Below are 21,953 nucleotides of genomic sequence, written 5' to 3'. Positions count from 1 at the left end.
TGTGCTCCCTGGAGTACTTGACCAAGTCATGGCCAGTTTTTATAGCTAGTAAATAGGGACATATGGCTATATACTTTGTCATTTTAAGCTCATTGAAAACATGCAAATTTATTCTGTTCTTATATCACTTGTAATATGTAGATGCCATACATTAGGTTTTTCAACCTATCTCTGTGGAAGGCTAAATAATTTTCTTTTCCTCCAGACAAAGTTCCTAATATCTTTATTTCAGTCTTCCCAACTCAACAAACATTTAAAAAATCATTTTAAATACATGGTTTTGATTTTTGTGTATGTGTATGTCCAAATAAATATATGCAATTTGCATACTGCTGCCTATGGAAGAGGGCATGAGGTTGCTAGGAGATGGAGTTACAGTGAGCCACCAGAAGAGTGTTGTGGGAACAGAGCTCAGGTCCTCTTGAAGAACAGTGAGCACTTTTAGCCAGTGAGCCATCTCTCCAACATCATCAAAGATGCTTTAAACTTTATCTGAGCACAGAGGTGTTTACCAACTGCATTGCTTTTCAGTATTCAGGAGGTCAATCAGAAAAGTACCCCAAAATAAAGGCAACCTTCAAATCATGAATGAACGAACTCGGACACAAACACAAGGATGAGAAACGTCTGTGTCCTCTCCTGACAGCTGACTGCTCCGGATGAGACACAACACTCAAAACTGAGTTACTAATACCTATTCTTATTGTTTTAAACTCCTAAAACCTTTGAATTATTTGTTACAGGAAGTAGGCAGGAAAAACAACTAGAAGGATGGGTGTACATTAACAAGATTATAAAGTTAATAAATTGTAAGATAACACTAGAGAAAAATCAATGGTCATGATTTCTATATATTTTATAGAATTAAATTATAAAAATGACTAATTTTATTTTCTATGTAGGATAGGCTTAGATTTGATAGAGTCTAAATTTCATATGAATTAAACCAGCTTTATCAACTAGGAAGATTTTGAAGCATAAGCAGAAATGTTTTCAGTGATAGTCAATCCTCAGTAAACTCTCAAAAAAAGAGTTCACCTAGGGACAAAGAAAACAAGATACACGATATCTCATCTTGGGACAACGAAGCATGAAAGTGATGCCACGGAAACAATAAGTGGGGAAAACAAACAATTTTACAACTTTTTGAGATTATTTAATTGCAACATTTCTCCCTCCCTTTCTTTCCTCCAAACACTCCCATATACCCCTTACCACTCTCTTTCAAATTCGTAGCTTTTCATTTAACTGAATTGTAATTCGATGCATATAGGGATATTCCTAAATATAATCTGTTCAGTTTCTATAATGCTATCTGCGTGTATGATTTCAGGGCTCACCATCTGGCACAGAACAAACGAATTGGTATACTTTTTCCAAGGAAGGAAATCTCTCACACTTAGAGTTTTCCTCAGTTGTCCATACTTCTTTGTGCAGGATTGAAGCCTTGTGGACTCTTTTCTTTCCTGTTTGGCATGTTCGGGGTCATTCTTGTTCAGTATGTGTTTGGGAAGACATGTTGTTGAGCCATTAAAAATGTAGTTTCTGGTATAACTAAGAGACACAAATTCACAGGAAATACCCCAAACCGTCTGGTGCTTTGAATCTTTCCAGCCCCAATTCCTCAATGTTTTTGGAGCATTAGGTAAGAGAGTATGTTGGGGGAGGGCCACTTGTTGATTGCCAGAAACTTAGACCCAAAATAATCACACAGAAACCTTATTATTATTATTATTATTATTATTATTATTTTGAATTTTTGAGACAGGGTTTCTCTATAGCTTTTGGTTCCTGTCCTGGAACTAGCTCTTGTAGACCAGGCTGGCCTCGAACTCACAGATCCGCCTGCCTCTACCTCCCAAGTGCTGGGATTAAAGGCGTGCACTACCACCGCCTGGGCTGAAACCATATTATTTAAATCACTGTTTGGCCCATTAGCCCTAGCTTATTATTGGCTAACTCTTATATATTAATTTAGCCCATTTCTATTAATCTGTGTATTACCACATGGCTGTGGCTTACCGGCTAAAATTCTGACATCAGTTTCTGGTGGGGCTAAATGGCTTCTCTCTCACTCCTTCTTTTACTCAGCATTCAGTTTAGTTTTCCCTGCCTACCTCTATTTCCCTGTACAGGCCCAAGACAGATTCTGTATTAACTAATGGTATTCACAGCATACAGAGGGGAATCCCACATCAAGAGTGGTTTATAGATGTCTCCATTGGGATTGTGTTGCAAGAGTCTGTGTTTCGATTGTGGTTTTCTTTAGTGATCTCCAAGTGTTTCAAATAGAAATTTCCTTGATAGAAGGAAAAACATTTATCTGTTGATATAAGGACAATTGTTAGCAGATAATTCTTAGGAATTGTGCTGGTTTAGTTACTTAGTATTGGAGAATCTCCTCCAACAACCATGATTTCACTAGTTTTGAAGTTAGCTTGATGTCCAGTATTAAATATCTAACTGGACTCAAGAGAAACAGTTTGTGTGTACACATATATGAGCATGAAAATCTCACAAGAGGAGATATTAACAATGTCAAATCTTGTCCTATGAGTCTTTTCAGCTAGAAAGTATACAATTATTTTTGAAAAAAAATATTTTCTTTCATACTTAGCATACAGATATTTGATTTTTGATTGAGTTTGTATTATTCATTTATGCTTTCTAAAGTTTTGGTAGCTGATTTCTGAGTGAATGACTGATTTTAAAGTTTCTTTTAAATGCATTTATTTTAAGGAACAGGATGTGTTCACAAACACGTTAGTCTTTATTTATCTCCCAAGGGAATTTTGGGATGGCTCCAATTTAAAATACTCCATCATGTTGTTGCATCATATGTTAGGCCAATGTGTCTTTATTCTTTGTTTCAGGAGAAAAGTCACTGCAGATCACTCCCTACTATGCTAAAAATCTTAAGCAGAAAGAGAACAATTTATGGAAATAGAAGGGAGATGAGCAGAAGCAGCCAACTGGCACCATGTTTGGAGCTTGCATGCAAATCAGGTTCCTCTGTGCTTTCCAACACTTCCCAAATTCTTTTGAAACCATATTTAAAGCTGGATAGCAACTCTATATGAAGTCATCGGTGATATAAATACAGACAGCACTGTGTTGGGGAGAGCAATGCCAGGGATTGACAGGACCAACAGATAAAACGAAGGCAATTAAGTTTCCACAAACAGTTGACTTGGTGTTGAAACAACACTCTTCTTTGTAAACAGCAGTGTAGTAAGAAATAAATGACAATCATTCATTTCCAATACATAAACCAGGCTGGTCTAGTGAAAAAAAAAGAATTCTTTTCCAGTTTTCTTCTTTCAACGGATACAAATAAATTCTTCAGTAATCTGTGGTCGAGCAAAGGTTCTTGTCTACAAAGGTTTAGACAACTTTAGATAACTTTTGATACTTTATCAACTTAGTATCATTCCCTCAAACTCTTCTGGCTACAGGTTTGCAAGTTTTGAAAGATACTTTTTTCGTTTGTTGCAGACTGTTTTCCAGGGATTTATTATAAATCCCTTACCAAGGACAGGAAATTAAATTCTGCTTTAGAAGCATCAGTTTTTCTCTGAATTTTTATTTAACTCCCATGTGAGCACAGAATAATCCTCTACTACTTACATTTTATTTTCTCCTTTTCTAGAAACTCAAGTGACCTTACTTTTGAAAAAGATGTGAAGAAATATTTTTTATTAAATAAAGTTTTCAAATCTACAAGGGAAAAACATATTAAAAAGTAATGGGAGAAATCATTCAATATAATTTTATACAAAGGTGTATATATAAATGGACAAATATATATTTGTGAGTAAATATTATAAGCATGAAAAATTATAGGTAAAGATATAAGGAAAATTGAAGGTATTAGAAAAAAAGCTTGATTTATGGTCTATAGATGATAGATATGTTCCTTTCCAAAGCATCTGATTTTCATCATATGCATGTTAAATTATACATGGGCAAAAGAAAGTAAATAGGAGACATTCCCAAAAATTCACTTGAGAGCACAGTTTCTTTTATTTGTATGCACTTATAACCAGCTCAAACAATTCGTAATGCCCTCCTTTGATGTTTCTGAAAATAATAAAAGAAATTAAAAACAACCGTAAGAGAAACTAAAAGTATCATCCCCAGAGTGAGTTTTCTATTTTCATGTGTGGTTTCTGTCTATTGGTGGGAACTGGCATTCTTTGTTTTCGAAAAATCTGTTTACTTCTTTGCCATAAACTCGAGAGATGTCTGGAGGCATAGTGTTTATTTAGTTAACGTTCAGTACAAACCTACTTAATATTTCCAGAATTCTCAAGGCAGTTTGTTATCACTATATACTTCTGATTGTATCTCTGCCAAAACCTTGTCTTCTTGTAGATTTTTTTCTGTAATCACTGAGACCTTTATGTTAGTAGAGCAGTTTTGCTTACATCCCGAGAAACTCTCAACCTGCCTGGGATAATATCGTATCATCTCATAAATGCATTGTAAGCACAACACTTCGGCCACTAAAAAACCAATATCGGTAGGTTGCATAGTTTGTGTGTTTGTTTATGCTAAGCAGAAAGACATGCAGAAAAAGAAGCATTTTACATTCACAATTTAATAGACTGGAGAAATGACTCAGTAGGTAAAGTCTTTGCCAGACACACATCAGGAGCATAGTTCAGTTCGATAACCAACACCCAAATAAAAAATTGGAACTGCTGGCACACTCTTTCAATCCTTGCATAGGGAAAATTGAGACAAGATGACTCCTGAGATTTGCTGACCAGTTAATATAAAAAAGAAATCCATATTTAAAAAATGAGGTTTTGAGTGATTGAGGAAGATGCCTTACATTGATCATTTCTGGTCTTCACACACATGTAAACATGAGTGCACACACAAGAACACAAGTGTACACATACATATTCACATCACACACATACATGCATATATTTCAATAAATATCTCTGAGCTACAGAAAGAAACTGACAAAGTACTTTCATTTTTATTACCACTACTGAACCTTTCAGGATTCTTGCTATTCCTCTTTGATTCTGCCTGATGATTCTCCGGATTTCTTCTGTGTCTGTTGTTATGTCCCCCTTTTCATTTCTGATTTTGCTAATTTGGATATTCTCTCTCCGCCTTTTGGTTAGTTTGGGTAAAGGTTTGTCTATTTTGTTGATATTTCTCAAAGAACCAACTCTTTGTCTCATTGATTCTTCATATTGTTTTCTTTGTTTATATTTTGTTGATTTCAGTTCTCAGTTTGATTGTTTATTGTCATCTAATTCTCTTGGGTGAATTTGTTTCTTTTGATTCTAAAGTTTTCAAATGTTCTGTTAATTCACTAGTGTGGTATTTTTTCTAGCTTCTTTGTGTAGGTATTTAGTGCTAGGAACTTTCCTCTTAACCCTGCTTTCATTGTGTCCCATAAATTTGGGTATGTTATATGGGCAATTTCATTGAATTTTAGGAAGTCTTTAATTTTCCCTTTATTTCTTCCTTGACCCATTGATGATTCAGTCAACCAAGTCCTACAACTAAGTCTTACAGTTTGTTCTCAGTGCAAGAATTTAATACTGGTAAATCATGTTCTCTAAGTCATTATATATTACAGAAACATACCCTTCATCATGATTTGTAATCCGCAGGCTATAACTTTGCTCTGAACATGCTGTACTCATGAAACACTTGTGCATGCAGTTCCTGGATCTGTTGAAGTCATTCCCCTCGTACTGACTGCCTCACTGAGTTGATCTTCTCTGTGAAGTGTCACTTAAAACCTTAGTACGCAATGCAGACAAAGACCTGCTTCTTAGTAGCACACGGTTTTAAGAGCTACGTGAACCCGGGTAAGTTCTACACCATACATATTTATAGTTCACTTAATTGTAAAGGAAATGCACATGTAACAATTCAGTAGCATTGCTATAAAATAGAATGCATGCGAAGTCTGCTAATGTTGTTGTGCAAAGGTCTGCCATTTCCACACTTTTAAGAGGATTTTTGATCAATATATTTTGTACAAGATAAGGTTACTTGTTGAGTTCACTCTCATGAACTATCATAGGAAGGAATCAGAAGAGAGACTTGTCATGTGGGACTAATTATCACAAGTTATAAAAAATCTGATAGTGCTGATTTAAACATCTTTACTTAAGTTTTAAGTTTTGCACGTGTATATATTTTAAGTAGATTCCCCTCATACCTCCATTCCCTTCTTCTCTATTTTTGCTCCTTTAATTATTTTCTTTTGTTACATTAGGCATTTTATTCCTACCTATATGTCATGTATCCCTATATGATTTTGTGTTTATATTAAATCAAGACACCGTAAGTAAGTGAGAGAAGATATGAGACATTTGTCCTTATGAGATTGTGTTAACTCACTTAAAAATGATTATCTCCAGTTGAATTCATTCTCAAGTGAAAAACATGACTGTGTTCATCTTTATGGATAAAAAAATTTGTTTAAATACTTCTCTATCTTTATGTGTGTAAACAGAAGATACAGAATATTTTTAAACCATTACTCTGTATAGAATCTAAGTTGATTCTATAATGCAGCTATTGTGAGGAATGCTGCAGTAAACATTGTTTGGCATGTGTCTCTGTGATGTGGAGTTGACTTGGAGGGTTTTTTTGGGGGTGGGGTGGGAGGTAAACCTGTTGTGAAATCTTTGAGTTCCTTCATACAGACTTCCATAGAGGCTGAACTAGTTTGCATTCCAACTAGCCCTGTAAAGCATCCAACTAAGAAATAAGTGGTGTCTGGGACACCTTTTATTTTATCTGAATCTGTTTGAAGCTGCCGTCAATACAGCCAGCCAGCAGAAGAGTGTAACACTCCAACAGGTAGAAGTACTACATATGTTTTACATCTGCAGTTTCCCTTGGGGGCTCATTGTGTGGATGATAGAATAAAACTTTTTGCTTTACCCAAGAAAAGCAACCTACAGAAGCAATTGTGGACTCCGGGGAGGAGGGCTGTTTTTAGCTGTCCAAATACCTCGCTGAGGCTGTTTTGATTGCTAGTCTCTGATCTTTCTTCCACTGTTCAGTATCTTCATGTGAGATCTGGGATCCTGTAAAATCAAATCACCGTGTGTCCCACTTGCCCACACACTTCCTCATCAGTGTCTCTCATCTGTGCCCTTCCTCCTCCCTAATTCCCCCTGTGGTTTTTCTCTCTGTTCTACTTTTTTTCCCATTATGTGTGCCATTCACCTGCACTCTGATTCGGAAAAACATTACCTTGAGCATATATTTCATAGTGTACATGATGAGTGCATACTCATTCTTTCAGTGACCTTTAGTACAGAATTTAATGAAATAATCTAATGCAAAAATTAAAAAGGAAAAGCAAAAGGAGGACAATTTATTTAAAAAGTAATGATGAGATACTCGCATAAAATAAGTTTGGATTTATGTCAAACAAATGTAATCTGCAATAAGTCATGCAGTATTCATTTTTAAATACATGGTACATTAAACAAAATTTTTGTTTTGGACATAAGATAAAGTTCAAATTCCTTATTTTTTGTATTATATATTCCAATGACTTTTCCTTATTAAATTTTATTTTAGACTTTGTAATATAATAAATCAGATGATAATTTCTGTAAATTTAAATTTATATATTATATTTCCTTGATTTTTTTTGTATCTTATGTCACCAGTGTTCTCCATGCCCCATTTTAATATGCTTTAATATCTATAAGTATAAGTTTTCAAGTTTTTCTAATCTTCAATATTTTATCAAGGTTGAATCAATGTCCAGAGGAAAAATACTTTCATCATTTGTCTACTCAGATAACCAGCAATTGTCAAACATTCATAACACAGAGATATACAAACACAGTATTAGCTATAATAAGTGAAAACAAAACTAGACATCTATTTTTAAAACTTTAGTTAGCTAAAATATGCAGCTTAAAAATGGACATCTATACCACATGTCCTCCTTCTAAGGCTTAGAGATCACTGAAGAAGGTGAAATAATTACAAGAACCAGGGGCATTGGGTGACTACAAGAATATTGTTTTCAGAATACAGCAGAGTGATTGTAGATATGAAACTACAACGACTGTAACAGACTGCACAGTCCTAGGTATTAGCAGCAAATCCAAGCCAGACAAAATCTCAGCATGAACACAGAAAGTGGGCACAAAGGCCCATCCATTGTTGAGGCGTTGTTGGCCAGTGATCGCTGCTCAATAGGGAGAGTCGGTTTTCTTTACAGATGTGATCTTTGATCCAAGAAGATATGGCAACACAAGTCATATTTTATGAAGTTAAATACAAACAAGCAAACCAAAAATATAGGGTGAGGTTCTGGGACAAGTTGGGGAAGAAGGTAAATGTGATCAAAATACAGTGTATGAAATTCTCGAAGAACTAATAAAATTAGTAAAAGAAGATAAAACATGAGTCACAAACTACTAAAAAAAAACCTGTGATCTATTTCGAAAACTTACAAAGAACATAGATAATTCACACAAAACAATAAGAAAAGTATAATCAAGTAATTATAACAATAAACAAAGTGTTGAGCAAAGACTAAACAGAAGATACTATTTAGTGTCTGATAAAACATTAAATGTACTCACTATTATTATTGGAGGGATAAATATAAGTTAAAATTTTAATGATACATCATTATGTACAACAAAAGATAATAACAAAAGCTTTAAAGCAGCAAGTACAAATAGAGGGTGAGGACAAAAGACATGGATGGCTCTTTTTAAAAGCATGAATTTATTAAAAAATTGAACTACTCTGGAAAATCATTTAAATTTCCTAAAAGAAAACACAAGTATTTCTGTAGCCCAATAGTTCCTGTCTAGGGTAGACAGTACAGCTCTAAAAATGGAATATAAATAGTTTATACCAAAACATATATAAGATAGCATGTTCATAAAAACAATTGTTAAAATCTTAACTCAAAATATCAAAGTCTGTGAATAATAAAAAGGATATATTACATGATAAATAGATTGTGGACATCTGCATAAATATTACCAAGCACAAACTTCCTCATATGCACCATGAATGATTCACATTAGCTTAACAGTAGGTATAAAAACTAGCACTGATATATTTTATATATTTATGTCAGCAGCAGAAAGCTCATATTGATCAACACAACCTATAGCCATGAAAATCAAGATGCTGTTTTATTTTGGGGCTATAGATTAAATGAGGTGTGAGGGACCTACATGGGTATTGGAAAGACTCAATATGTGCATTGATTGCTGTAGAGGTAATATGTTTGTACACATACACACAAAGTGATCATCTGGACCCCAGAGATTTGATTGCATTCTAGTAGTCTGTTGACTACTGAAGGGGTTAACCTATTCACTGTGGAAAAGAAGATCAAATGTGAAAAGTAGGCAGTTGGTTTAGTTGGTTCTTACTGGTTATTGAGCCAGGGCAAGGAAGAGTCTGTTCTTCATTAACATTCACTATGAAAGGTCATGGTCTAACAATTCCTGGATGAGAAAACTGTTCCAAAGGCTTACCACAGGGCACTGCTTGATCTTCCTCAACCTTTTCCCATATCCTTGATCTTTCCTCCCACTAAATATTAACTTTTAATTGTTCGTGTGAACCATCTGTCCAAGCTGAAAGTTTGGAAAATAAGTTTATATAACCAGTTTCTCAAGACTGAGGTATTATTATTTATTTTTTAAGAGTATTGACTAAAAATTGCATGTTTGGAGTAAAATAAGAGTGTTCAAAAGGAAATGTTGACTTTGTTCTCCTTTGTCTCTGTTTTAACTGAGTTCAGACAACTGACTGGCATCTCAGATAAAAGGTCAACATTGTTTTGAGATTTGAAGGCTGTGGTCAATGCAGAATCTTGCAACATACCTGGAAGTTCAGCCTTGGCTGGTCCGTGGGTTTCATTATGTCCCAGTGATTTTGAGTTGTGTCGACAAGCACAGCCTAAGGGACCAGACTCTGCAATCCCTTATACTCATCACTTATACTCATACAGAAATCCTTGGGTTCCATTTTCATCCTAAAATCCGTAATGCACCGCTGATGCTTGCATATCAAATAGTATCTTCCTGTTTGAACTTAGTCATTTCAAGTGGTATTTGAGCTTTAACCAACTTACTGTCTTTGTACTTTCAATTCTCTAAGGAACATTAGTATGAATGGACATTCTGCCTGTCTACAACGCTAAAGCCAAAGTGGACGTTGGGGTATGAGATGTCTTTCGTAACAGATTTTCTTCTTTCAGTCCAGTTACCCTAATCTTTGCTAATCTAAAGTTCTGGGTGTGAGCTAAATATACTAAAGTAACTAAAATCCTAAGAGAAACTAGTCATCCCATAGTCACTTTCAAGATGTCAGGGTAAATGTATTTGTGGCTTTTGTCTATTTTTCGCAGGTTTATCCCTTATGCGTGTTGCATAAAACAATAATTTTCATCCATTTGTGACAGATTTCTTTGTATCTGAAATGCTTACCTGAGCATTCATGCATACATATGCTTCAGTTAATCTCTATGTGAGAATACATGTTTCCCAACACCATCTCATTATTAATTAAAGACAATTTATAGAATATGATATGCCTTCTCATTTGAGTTATGAGACAAGTTAGCAGATTGTTGCAGTCTGTGCTCAAAATCTGCCCATATGGGTTAGATGTCAATTAAAGATTTTGGTTTTTTCTTTTGATTCAGTCTGCTCCTTTTGTTTAAGTACATGTGTTTGCAGTTTTCAGTAGACCATCATTACATTGAAGTTGTGGTGGTGGTTTTTTTTTTGTCCCTTTTGTTTAGTGTTCTGGACACCAGGCTCTATCTCCAGTCTGTCTCTGCGGGCTGAGTGCAACAGCAGTTACAATCTAGACACTAGTACATTCTGACAATAGACTACCAGGTAACTGTAAAAGAGATACCTGTTAAGTACTAATTGATTTAAGGATTAAAGAGCTATTGTGTATATTATCAGGTTAATTATTATAGGTATGAGCAGTGAAGCACAGAATGGATGAGCAGTCACTAGTGTCAGACTGTCAGATGGGAAGCAGAGGAAAGGGGCATACATGGGCAAAGGGGCATACATGGGCAAAGGGGCATACATGGGCAAAGGGGCATACATGGGCAAAGGAATAATAGAAGGAAAGAAAAAATGGGCTGGATATCTGGAGATCTGTGTTAATGACAAAATAAAAAGAGGAGAGAAAGATGTGTATTAGATGTCACAAATCCAGTCTGTCTTTAGGCCTTGGGGGATGTAACACTAAGATGAATGGGCATGGGAAAGGGGAAACAAGAAAAAGGAAGCAAGGAAGAGAAAAGGAAAGGAAAGAAAAGGAGAAGCAGAGATAGAGTGAGAATGGGAGTAAGCGTGGAACAGTAAGATGTCACAGTGCAAGGTACTGGCTGACCTACTGTTCTGTTCAGATAAGAAACAGCTGCTTGCGGTGGAGCTGGTTGGCACTAAAAGATAAAAAATGACTGGTCTCTTCTTAGCATGTGTATTGCATTGTCTCACTGGCCTGGTCTGAGTATCTTCTGAGCTAATTGTTATAAGCCTTCCTTTTCTCTTGTGGGTCTCCAGGTCTTCTTATGTGTACACAGTTGATTGTGAGGAAGTATTAAACTTTAAAGAAAATAGAGATTAAGGGAGTGGGGTGGATGAAAAGGCAGAAAAAAGATTAGATTTTTTGATTTTAATTTTTTATTTATTTATTTATTTATTAAAGATTTCTGCCTTCTCGCCGCCACCACCTCCCATTTCCATCCCCCTCTCCCATCAAGTCCCCCTTCCTCATCATCCCTAAGAGTAATCCGGGTTCCCTGCCCTGTGGGAAGTCCAAGGACCACCCACCTCCATCCAGGTCTAGTAAGGTGAGCATCCAAACTGCCTAGGCTCACACAAAGCCAGTACGTGCAGTAGAATCAAAAACCCATTGCCATTGTTCTTGAATTCTCAGTAGTCCTCATTGTCCATTATGTTCAGCAAGTCCGGTTTTATCCCATGCTTTTTCAGACCCAGGCCAGCTGGCCTTGGTGAGTTCCTGATAGAACATCCCCATTGTCTCAGTGTGTGGGTGCACCCCTCGCGGTCCTGAGTTCCTTGCTCGTGCTCTGTCTCCTGCTCTTGATTTGGACCTTGAGATTTCAGTCCGGTGCTCCAATGTGGGTCTTTGTCTCTGTCTCCTTTCATTGCCTAAATGTTTTTCTTTGGGTTCACCTTCTTAATTAGCTTCTCTATGGCATCGCTCAATTAAGCATGCTTTTGATGGACATGGGTCATCTGAGAGCAATGACTGAACAACTGTGTGACTGTGGAATGAATGCTCTTCTTTACCATTTAATTCTTCAAAGATTGATTAAGATGCTTTGCAAAATTAGAAATTTCTGTAAAAGATAAATAGTATGTTTTCAGAAATAAATTTAATAGGTTGTAAGAAAAAAGTGTCATCACACTCTTAAAACATGTATGCATCGTATCTTAGAATTAATTCTCTGTATGAGATCAGAGTAGAGATCCATTAGTACTGATTTAAGGCACAATGATCATTATCCTTAGCAAAGTGACAGAACTGTACAGAATATCTTTAAATTACACACACACATTAGTAGTAGCAGGATCACCTCCCTCCTGTGTAGTCTTCCAAACAAGGTATGACTGATAAACTCATTTTGGGCTCTGCTACTGAAGTTGTCTCTTGACCTTTTCCTTTTACAATTAAGCACCTCTGGGATTAATTTAACAAATGAATACAACATGGGATAATCTCTTCAATTTGTTGATTAGCAACCCAAATCCCATCTGCTACCTTAATTGCCTATTAACACAGAGTTGACCATATTCAGAGTCTGGGAGTTAAGAAGTTGACGTGTTTGACGCCATATCATTCAAATCAGTTATGTATTATTTTCTGAGTCTCCTACACTAAGATATAACATTAAGATTTTTTTCTCAGGTCTAATTCTACAAAAAAAGAAAGAAAGAAAGAAAGAAAGAAAGAAAGAAAGAAAGAAAGAAAGAAAGAAAGAAAGAAAAGACAGACAAGCAATGTGTATAAAGTGGTTCAAGGTTTCTTAGAAAATACTGTCCCAAACCATGAAAATAATCTAAAACTCTTTTATCTTTCCAGGAATGATGGTGAAATACTTCTTGTTATTTGCTGCTGCTGTGCCTGCTACTGTTTTTGTTCCTGTTCTGGCTCCAGCTACCAGAGTATGTGAAGACTGCATATTACAGAACTATATTTTAAATAAGGATACCAAACAACCCTTTGATGAAATGCTGTTATATATATTGCTATGAGAAGGTTTCTTCAGTTATTCACCTATTTCACATAATATGAAGCTAAAAGATGTTCTTTTTTTCAATAGATCAAGGATGGAACCAAAGAATAGAAGGACTAAGCGAAAAGTCATATTTACATGACTAGAGTCTTAAAGTTTGGCCTTCACTTTCACTCCTTCGGCCCAAGTCTATGTTCTTTCTCAAAAATAATAAAAAGAAAAGTGAATATAGAAAGGCAGGCAGCAAAGAAAAAGTAAAAGAGAAGGAGGGATGGAGGAAGGAAAATGATGGAAGCATAGATAAGAACTTCTTTACAATTTACCCACCTTTCCAAGACTAACTAGAAGAAAATGAACTAAGAAGAACTGCTGTTGTTACTTTTTCTCCCAGATAATCGTGTCTTCAACTGAGCTTTTATCATTTGTGATTCTGAGAATGTTACACATCAAAATTAAAAATGAAATTGAGAAGTACAACTACAAAGATGTGTGAGAGACTCAGCAATGGAATATGATGTCTGGATCTGATTGCTTCTAAAAATAATTCTGCGGTGCTAGTGATATAGCTCAGTGATAGAATATTTACCTCTATGTGTGACATCCAGAGTTCAACCACAGAACTACAAAAGCATGGCAATGACGCTCACCGCCACAGTGACACACTTCCTCCAACAAAGACATACCTACTCCAATAAAGCCACACTTCCTAATAGTGCCACTAACTGTGGGCTTATGGGGGTCAGTGACATTCAAAACTACTACAGAGGGTCAATTGCCATAAAAGTAAATGAAACAAAATATCAGGAAAGTAGGCATTGTTTTATGTATTTATTATAGAGGTTTCAAATGTTTGGAGATGACCTGAAAGAGGCAAACATTATATGTTTCATTAAAATAAACTGATCAAGGGAATAAGGAGTATTTCAATTTTATTTCTGGATTCTTGTGAGTCTCCAGACTTTTCTTTGATGTAGACCATAGCTGATTGCAATGAGAGAGGAACACATTTTGTAAGCAAGCTCCTGAGAAAGGAGGTAGTGTCTGCATTACACAGAAATGTCTTCTTTTGCTCCAAATGACAATCATTTGGTCAAGGCACTATTCTGGATTCTGACCATTCCTAAATTTATCTCAATAGTCCTGTGGTAGCTGAGAAAGAAACATACCACTCAAATTATACAGCATTATTTTTAATAACTGATAAAAAATGTCTAAAGTATGTGTGTTATAAACCACACATATACAAAGATACCCTTCGTGACTACTTATACTAATATAGGCTCTTTGGAAAACATTTTTCTTTATTATTTAATTAGAAAATAAAAGGTATAATTTTTATAAAAAAGAGTTACGCATTCTTAGCTGCAAACTGAGCTTGAATTTCACTTATACTTTTTAATACATGTGCTTGCAGACACTGGTGATCTTACAAACACACAAAAGAATATATAGAGCTGGAAAGTGAAAAGAACACAGCCACATTCTCAAAATACGCTCTCAGTTTTGGTTCTTACACACATGCACACTTTGACAAGGACGGAAGTGCACATGGTTCATCGGGGGAGTATAGGTACTGCTTTTAGTTGCTGTATGGAGAATGAGCTTAGGCAGATAGTCAGTGAACAAGTAGTGTCAAACCAAGTCCATTAACAAGAACTTCTATAGGACTTGAAGTGTGAATCATAAATTTGAAAATCTCTAGGAACAGCATAGTTTTGTACTTTTTTCAAGACTAGAACTTAGAGATCCTTGAAACATGCCTATTAACAGTTCCTGAACTCTGAACATTATTGTTTATTTATTGTAAGTTCTAATTGAAGTGATACTAATTAATAATTTTCTGTTAGCACCACAAATGTCATAGAGCTCTCTATAATAAACTGATCACGGAATCACAAACTGATCCACAAGAAGAAATTGTCAATGCGCACAATGCTTTCAGGAGGAAAGTTTCTCCACCTGCCAAGAACATGCTGAAGATGGTAAGTCCAAAGAACATCATGCCCGGTGATGGCAGGGACAGTGATGGTGCTCCCTTCATTGTTATATAGTCCTGTGAACTGTGACCATGCCAAATGCTTGATCATCACAGCAAATCTATGACATAACAAGAGGAGAAACTGAGTCCAAGAAGATATAAATAACTTCTCCAGAGTCATCCTTGCTACAGGATAGAACCACAATCTGACTCAGTCCAACTGCACTCCTGGGCACCTTCAGACATGTGACATTTATTTTAGAATCGGGATGTCCAGTGCCGGGCGGTGGTGGCGCACGCCTTTAATCCCAGCACTTGGGAGGCAGAGGCAGGCGGATCTCTGTGAGTTCGAGACCAGCCTGGTCTACAGAGCTAGTTCCAGGACAGGCTCCAAAGCCACAGAGAAACCCTGTCTCGAAAAACCAAAAAAAAAAAAAAAAAAAAAAAAAAAAAAAAAAAAAGAATCGGGATGTCCAAATTCAAAGCTAGTTGAGAGCCCCCCACACACACTAGTTAAACAAACATTGAAAAAAATCTACTAGCGAATTTTACTGAATTTCATGGAAATTTAGGAGCCTGGCTTTGCAGTGCAAAATCTGGTGGGTTCTATCACAAGACAACTTCAGGGACCTCGTCCAGTATCCTTGGACCCAGGACATTCAAGAATCAAGTTCAGATATAGTGCTGGCCCTAGAAAAGCAATCCTTCACCTGTAGTTCATAAATCAGATATTTACATTATGATTCAGAACAGTGCCAAATTACAGTTATGAAGTAGTAACACAAAATTTTATGTTTGGAGGTCACCACAACAAGAAGAACAATATTAAAGGGCAACAGCATTAGGAAGGTTAAGAACTGCTGTCCTAGAAGCTGACCCTGATTGACAGTACCCTCTTGTAAATGATGGAGGGTGAGAAACAGGAGAAGGGAGATGTGGGTTTTGAAAATTCATCTCTGGACCACTTTAAAAGTTAACAGTATTACTTGATAAAGAACACAATTTTAAAAACATCAGTAGGTATTCATGTTGGTTTAACATTAAAAACAGAATTTGTTACTGCTAATAAATGTTCTTCAGCCAATCACATGTGAGTTCAAATCTACTGTTCTACAGAAAAGGGAGTCTTATAATTTCTTAAACTACTTTATGAATTTTCCACCTACAGTCGAATACATTTTAAAGAGTCTCAAATATAATCTACCTAATTCCAATTCCTTATTGTAAAAGGGTTATCCATTCCCCAGGGACTTCGATCTTAGTTATTTTAAGTTATCCAAATTCTTTTCTCCCAAAATGAAAAAAAAAAAAAAAACTACAGCTAAGAATGCCTCTGGATTGAGAAGTCTTATTGCAAAAAAAAACGTTATTCTTTTGGTCTTCTCGGGTTCCTCAGTTAGACACAGACATGAAAAAGTAATCTTTATTACTTGAAGAATTTGAAGTCCTCTGTTTTGAGCAGTCAATCTGAAGAGTAATTCTACGAAAGAGCCACTAGATGGTAGTATACACACACAGTTAATCATTCCCCGAACTTGAAGCAGATTGGCCTCCACTCTAAAGAGGATTTGCAATAACGCTAATGCTAATGTTGTTCCCTACATTGCTATAAAGTCCAGGGACCTTGGTTTATTACTAAAAATCTGCTCATCACAGCAAACCCAAACACAGAAGCAGAGGAAACTGAGTTCAAAAAGTTGTAGATGTTCTTACATTTTTGGAGGATTTAACTCAAATGTCTGTGGTTAAAACACTCTGTAATTGTGATTGACAGCGTGTCACAGGAGCAGACTATGAAAATGCTGGTAGTGAGATTTTCAGGATGTCACAGCTACTCCCACCCAGCTGTTTCTGAGCTGTATGTAATAAAATGTTTCAACTTAGTACATACTATCCTTATCCTACCGACATGAAGCGTTCCGAGCCCACGAGGTTAATTGACTCAAATTCTCTATCGTGTGATCCGTCAAAGCTTTAAAACTCTGCTTCCTCTTACCTCACATATAAAGAAAGAATTACTGCCTGATTTTGGCGGCTGCAAGGAAGAATAGGAATAAAACAGTAATAGGTTCTAGTGACATCAACTGCTCCTTCATTTTCATCATAATTTGAGGCAGAGATGGGTAACTGCTTTGTTCACAGAGATAATTTGTTTGCCGAGCACATACAGTGAGACTCAGAACAGAACAACTTTGGTGTAAGGATCGTCACACTAAGTCTGCTGTATAAAATTTTTGGCATGACTTAGGCATCATCTTTACAGCAATTGAAACTCAAAGGGCTAAAATGACATGCTTAGAGTTGTACTTGCTTGTTTCTCTGTTCTGTGATTAAAAACACTGACCCAAAGGAACATGTGGGGAAAGAGGTTATCTGGCCTACAACTCCAGATCACAACACGTCATTGAGAAAAGACAGGCCATGGAATGAAGCAGAGGCCATAGAAGAAAGCCTCTTAATGGTTTACCTTTCATGGCTTCCCCGGCTGCTTTCTGATGACACACAGGATCACATATTAGAAGTTATCCATTATTAATCAAGAGATGCTCCCCAATGACTTGCTCACAGGCCAAGATGATGGAAGCACTCCCTCAGGTAAGGTTCCCTCTTTACAGGTGATTCTAGTTTGTCTCAAGTTGACACAGACTAACCAGACAACAGCAAAGTAGCTGACCAATTATTGAGGTAGCTTTCTAAGATTGATCTGCCTTTCTGAAATTATTCAGCCATAACTCTAAGAAATGTGCTGTGATCTGAATGTTATGACCTAACTATGGACTTGCAGTTTCCTAGGAATCTAAAAGGAAGTGCAAATTTATCTCCTTTTTGTTCTTTCTAGACTGTTTAATAAAAATGAAACTATGCAAGAGGTCAGTTTCGCCAAGAAAAGGTGTCACGAGCCCTATATTTTTAAAAGTTGGTGAATGCTAATTTCAGTTGGTTTCTGGACTTTTCTTTCTTGCCTCATAGAGTTGGAGTCCTGCGGCTGCAGCAAATGCGAGAATCCTGGCGAGATACTGTGACATGTCAACAAGCGACCCACTTGAGAGAAGACTTAACAGTATGTATGTGTCTCTATTGCACGACTTGTATTAACCAGCGCTTCCAACCCTGGGAAACTCCTGAAGAAAACACTTTAAAATGAGGAGGTTGGTTTTTATTGGACGACTCCCGAAGGTTCAGCCCATGATTTTTAGTTGGAGCGATTTGGGACTGAACTGAGACCAAATAACATGCTAGAGTTACAGTGAAGGAAGCTTCTTACCCCCATTGGAACAAAACAGGATAGAACAGAAAGAATTAAGTTAGGAAGTATACACTTGCCATGAATGCCTTGAAAGACCCAACCCTGCTGGATAGGCTCCATGTCTCAAAGCTTCTACAACCTCACAAAACTACCTGCATCCAAAGAACAAGCCTTCAACACGTGAGGCTTTGTCATGCATGTTAGACACAAACTACCTTTAAATAAACAAAAATTTAAACAAAGAAAAAGCCCCCCCAAAACCTCACAGATGCAAGCAACTTGACAATAGTAAGTTGACAGACTCACTCTACACTGACACCTGTCCTTGACGGTGGATTGTAGCCTGACTTACCATATCATTCTTTATAATTTTTAACATATGAGGATCCTTGGGTTTAGAGTCTATGTTATGATTAACAGGAGAAAGGAATCATGACCAGCACTGTTTAAGGATTGCGTGCATCTGGATACCTAGGAAGGTTCCTTCCAATGTTATCTCAGTTGTTTATAACATCAGAATGGGGATTTCCTTGGCTTTGGAACACTAACACAGCTAAGTACTGAGTTATAGGCAACTGTAGAACTACCCAGAGGAACAATTTGGAGTGTTCAAAAGTGGACTTGGTTTTGTCATATAAATTAAATAATTATGATACAATTTTTAGTGTATTGGACAGAACTATATAAAACTGTATGCATTGCTTTCTTCCAAACTAACATTTAAAAGTACAACTTTATGTCTAAAGATTATTGGAACTCTTATGCTAAGGTGTTGAGCAGTTGGTTGGCAATGGGGGGATCTTTGTATTCTTGAAAAAAACAGAATATTTCTCAGTACCATAACCCACCTAGAGAATGCATGACAATTGGATCCAATATCTTTTGAGATTGTGAGCCCTCTTTGTAATTGCTTGCAAAAGAGCTGATGCACTTTCCCCACCCTTCTTTGCCTGACAAGAGACTTAGATATTTGTAGTCTCTGTGTGGTTTTAGTAAACGCCTTTAATCCCAGCACTTAAGAAGCAGAAGCAGGCAGATCTCTGTGAGTTCGAGTCCAGCCTGGCCTACAAAGGAGTTTTATGACAGCCAAAATTGTGGCACTGATAATCTCTGTCTCAAACAAATCAAGACACGCACGCACACACACACACATACACACACACACACACACACACACAGAGAGAGAGAGAGAGAGAGAGAGAGAGAGAGAAAGAAAGAGAGACAAAGAAAAGGATAGAACAGTTATCATTTCAAAGCTTTCTCATCATCTATTACCAATTTTTCTTGAGCACCGCATGCTCATTCAAAAAGAATGAAGATTTTTCAGCAGAGAAACAACTATAATTTTCAACTATAAATTGATGCCTAGATGATCATTAAAACATTTGTGAAAGAAAATGAGGAAAAAATGTATTCTATTTTTAAAGATTATTATAGCTGGGTGTGGTGCTGCATGCCTTTAATCTCAGCACTCAAAAGGTAGAGGTAAGTGGATCTCTGTGAGTTCAAGGCCAGCCTGGTCTACCAAGTGAACTCTGGGACAGCAAGAACTACACAGAAAAACCCTGACCTTGAAAAACCAGAAATATATAGAGAAAAAAAGAAAACAATATTATAGAGTCATTTCCTTCCTTTTCAGATACATTTTGTGGAGAAAATATGCACTTGGGACGTTACCCCTACTCCTGGTCAAAAGTAGTTGAAATGTGGTACAATGAATCTAAATACTTCACATATGGAGAATGGCCATCTTCAGACGATGACTTTGAAACAAGTCATTACACTCAGGTAACTTATAGCCTTTCAGATACAAACATAAGTGGATACACATGTGGGTCAAAGATAAGTACTGGTTCTCCTCTCAGGTTCAGGAAAATGATCCTTGAAATCCGAACAATACAATTGGCCTGAACGTGACCAGAACAATGAAAACACCACTTACTGAGCCACTGCAGGCAGAGGAAATTCCATGTGGTCCCACCTCTTAGGTGACAAGTGCCAGCTGATCTCGGGTTGCTGAGAAAAAGACAGTGTCAGCCCTACATGTCTACATAAGAGCCATGCCAAATGAACTCAGTAGATTGAATATACAATGGGTACATATCTAGATATTTATGTAACAATAATGATTATTAAAGAATATGTAACAATAATTGTTATTAAAGAAGGAATGAGGGGTTCATGAAGGAACTTGAAGTGGGAGTAGAAATGATATTGATATGGAGCTCATGTATGATGTTTGCAGCAAACATATTTTTGTTTATTTTTTTATGATTAAATAAAACTAAATGGCAAGCACTACAACTGTAAGTGGACAACATGCTTGCCGGAGTCTTTATATGGGTTCTGGAAATCAGAACTCTGGGCTTCACGTAGAAAAGGCATATGCTTTGTCTATTGAACAATTTCCCAACTCAGTTAACTTAGCTTTTTTGTTTATTTGCTCATTTTTTTTGTTGTTGTTCGTTTTGGTTTGGTCTGATTTGGGTTTCGGTTTTTGGAGACAGGACTGTATGTGTGTGTGTGTGTGTGTGTGTGTGTGTGTGTGTGTGTGTAGCCTTGGCTAACTCTGCAAACTAGGCTAGCCTTGAATTCACCAAGATCTGCCTTCTTCTGCCTCTTGAGTGTTGGGATTAAAGGCGTGTACCACCGCCTGGCTTCCCACTTAGTTTATTTTTATTCGCATACACTAATTGTACAGAGTAAATTTTGTCAGGCCATTTGCATACATGAAATGCCTGCTCTGACCATTCTTTCCCTGTGCTTACCATTTCTTTTCCCTTTTCCTTTCTAACTTTCATCACCCTAACCTTCCCTCTATTGCCTTGTCTTTTTATTTTTTAAGCTTGATTTGTTTGTTTGTTTCTAGACAGCTTTTTAAAAATTTCTTTTCTTTTTTAAATTTGTGGGAGCCCACGAGTGACTCAGTTTCCATCTGGAGTCATTTCTGACATAAAGAAGTCATTTGAGTTCACACTTTTGTGCTCTGCTTTTCCCAGTAAACTTGAGGGCTATGAGTAACGTCTCTGTTAGCCCACAGAAAGAGCATTTTTGCCCAGATGAAAGAGCACATATTTTCTATGGAGATTTGGGCTGGCACATGCCAGCTGGAGGCACTCCTTGTCAGAGATTAGAAACTGCTTAACTGAATGAGATAATGCACCTGCTTGAGCTTCCTCCCAAGGACAGTGCAGGAAGGTGCACTGCACTGTTCTTTGCTCTACCTTTTGCTTGCAATTGGTATAAATGCTAGCTGAGAAATAAACTCTGGCTCTTGGATATTGACCTTCAGTCCTCCCAGTGCATCCTATGTTTCTATCTTCATTTCTCCTAATCTAGCATTTCCTCAGGCTCAGCATCCCTTCCCAGGGTGCCTCCAGCTGATTTTTGCCAGAGGGTCTCCGATATAATTTAAATGTATTTATTTACTTCTCAAAAAACAAAAATGAAAACAAAAC

The 21,953-nt window shown here is 36.7% G+C and overlaps 1 protein-coding gene across 1 annotated transcript in view; it reads left to right on the top strand.

Annotated features, from left to right (window-relative positions):
- The first annotated feature begins 5,782 nt into the window (after positions 1 to 5,782).
- Positions 5,783 to 21,953, top strand: part of Crisp1 (cysteine rich secretory protein 1) — a 28,336-nt gene continuing 12,165 nt past the window's right edge. The window contains exons 1-5 of the mRNA XM_057751415.1: positions 5,783 to 5,840; positions 13,117 to 13,199; positions 15,118 to 15,252; positions 18,219 to 18,309; positions 20,135 to 20,283. Of these exons, the coding sequence (XP_057607398.1) occupies positions 5,783 to 5,840; positions 13,117 to 13,199; positions 15,118 to 15,252; positions 18,219 to 18,309; positions 20,135 to 20,283 (516 nt within the window). The remainder of the gene's footprint in view (positions 5,841 to 13,116; positions 13,200 to 15,117; positions 15,253 to 18,218; positions 18,310 to 20,134; positions 20,284 to 21,953) is intronic.

The sequence above is a fragment of the Chionomys nivalis genome, chromosome 19, assembly GCF_950005125.1.
Source record: "Chionomys nivalis chromosome 19, mChiNiv1.1, whole genome shotgun sequence".
Lineage (NCBI taxonomy): Eukaryota > Metazoa > Chordata > Mammalia > Rodentia > Cricetidae > Chionomys > Chionomys nivalis.
Note: the sequence above shows the minus strand (reverse complement) of the source record. Positions and strands in the feature narration are given on the sequence as shown.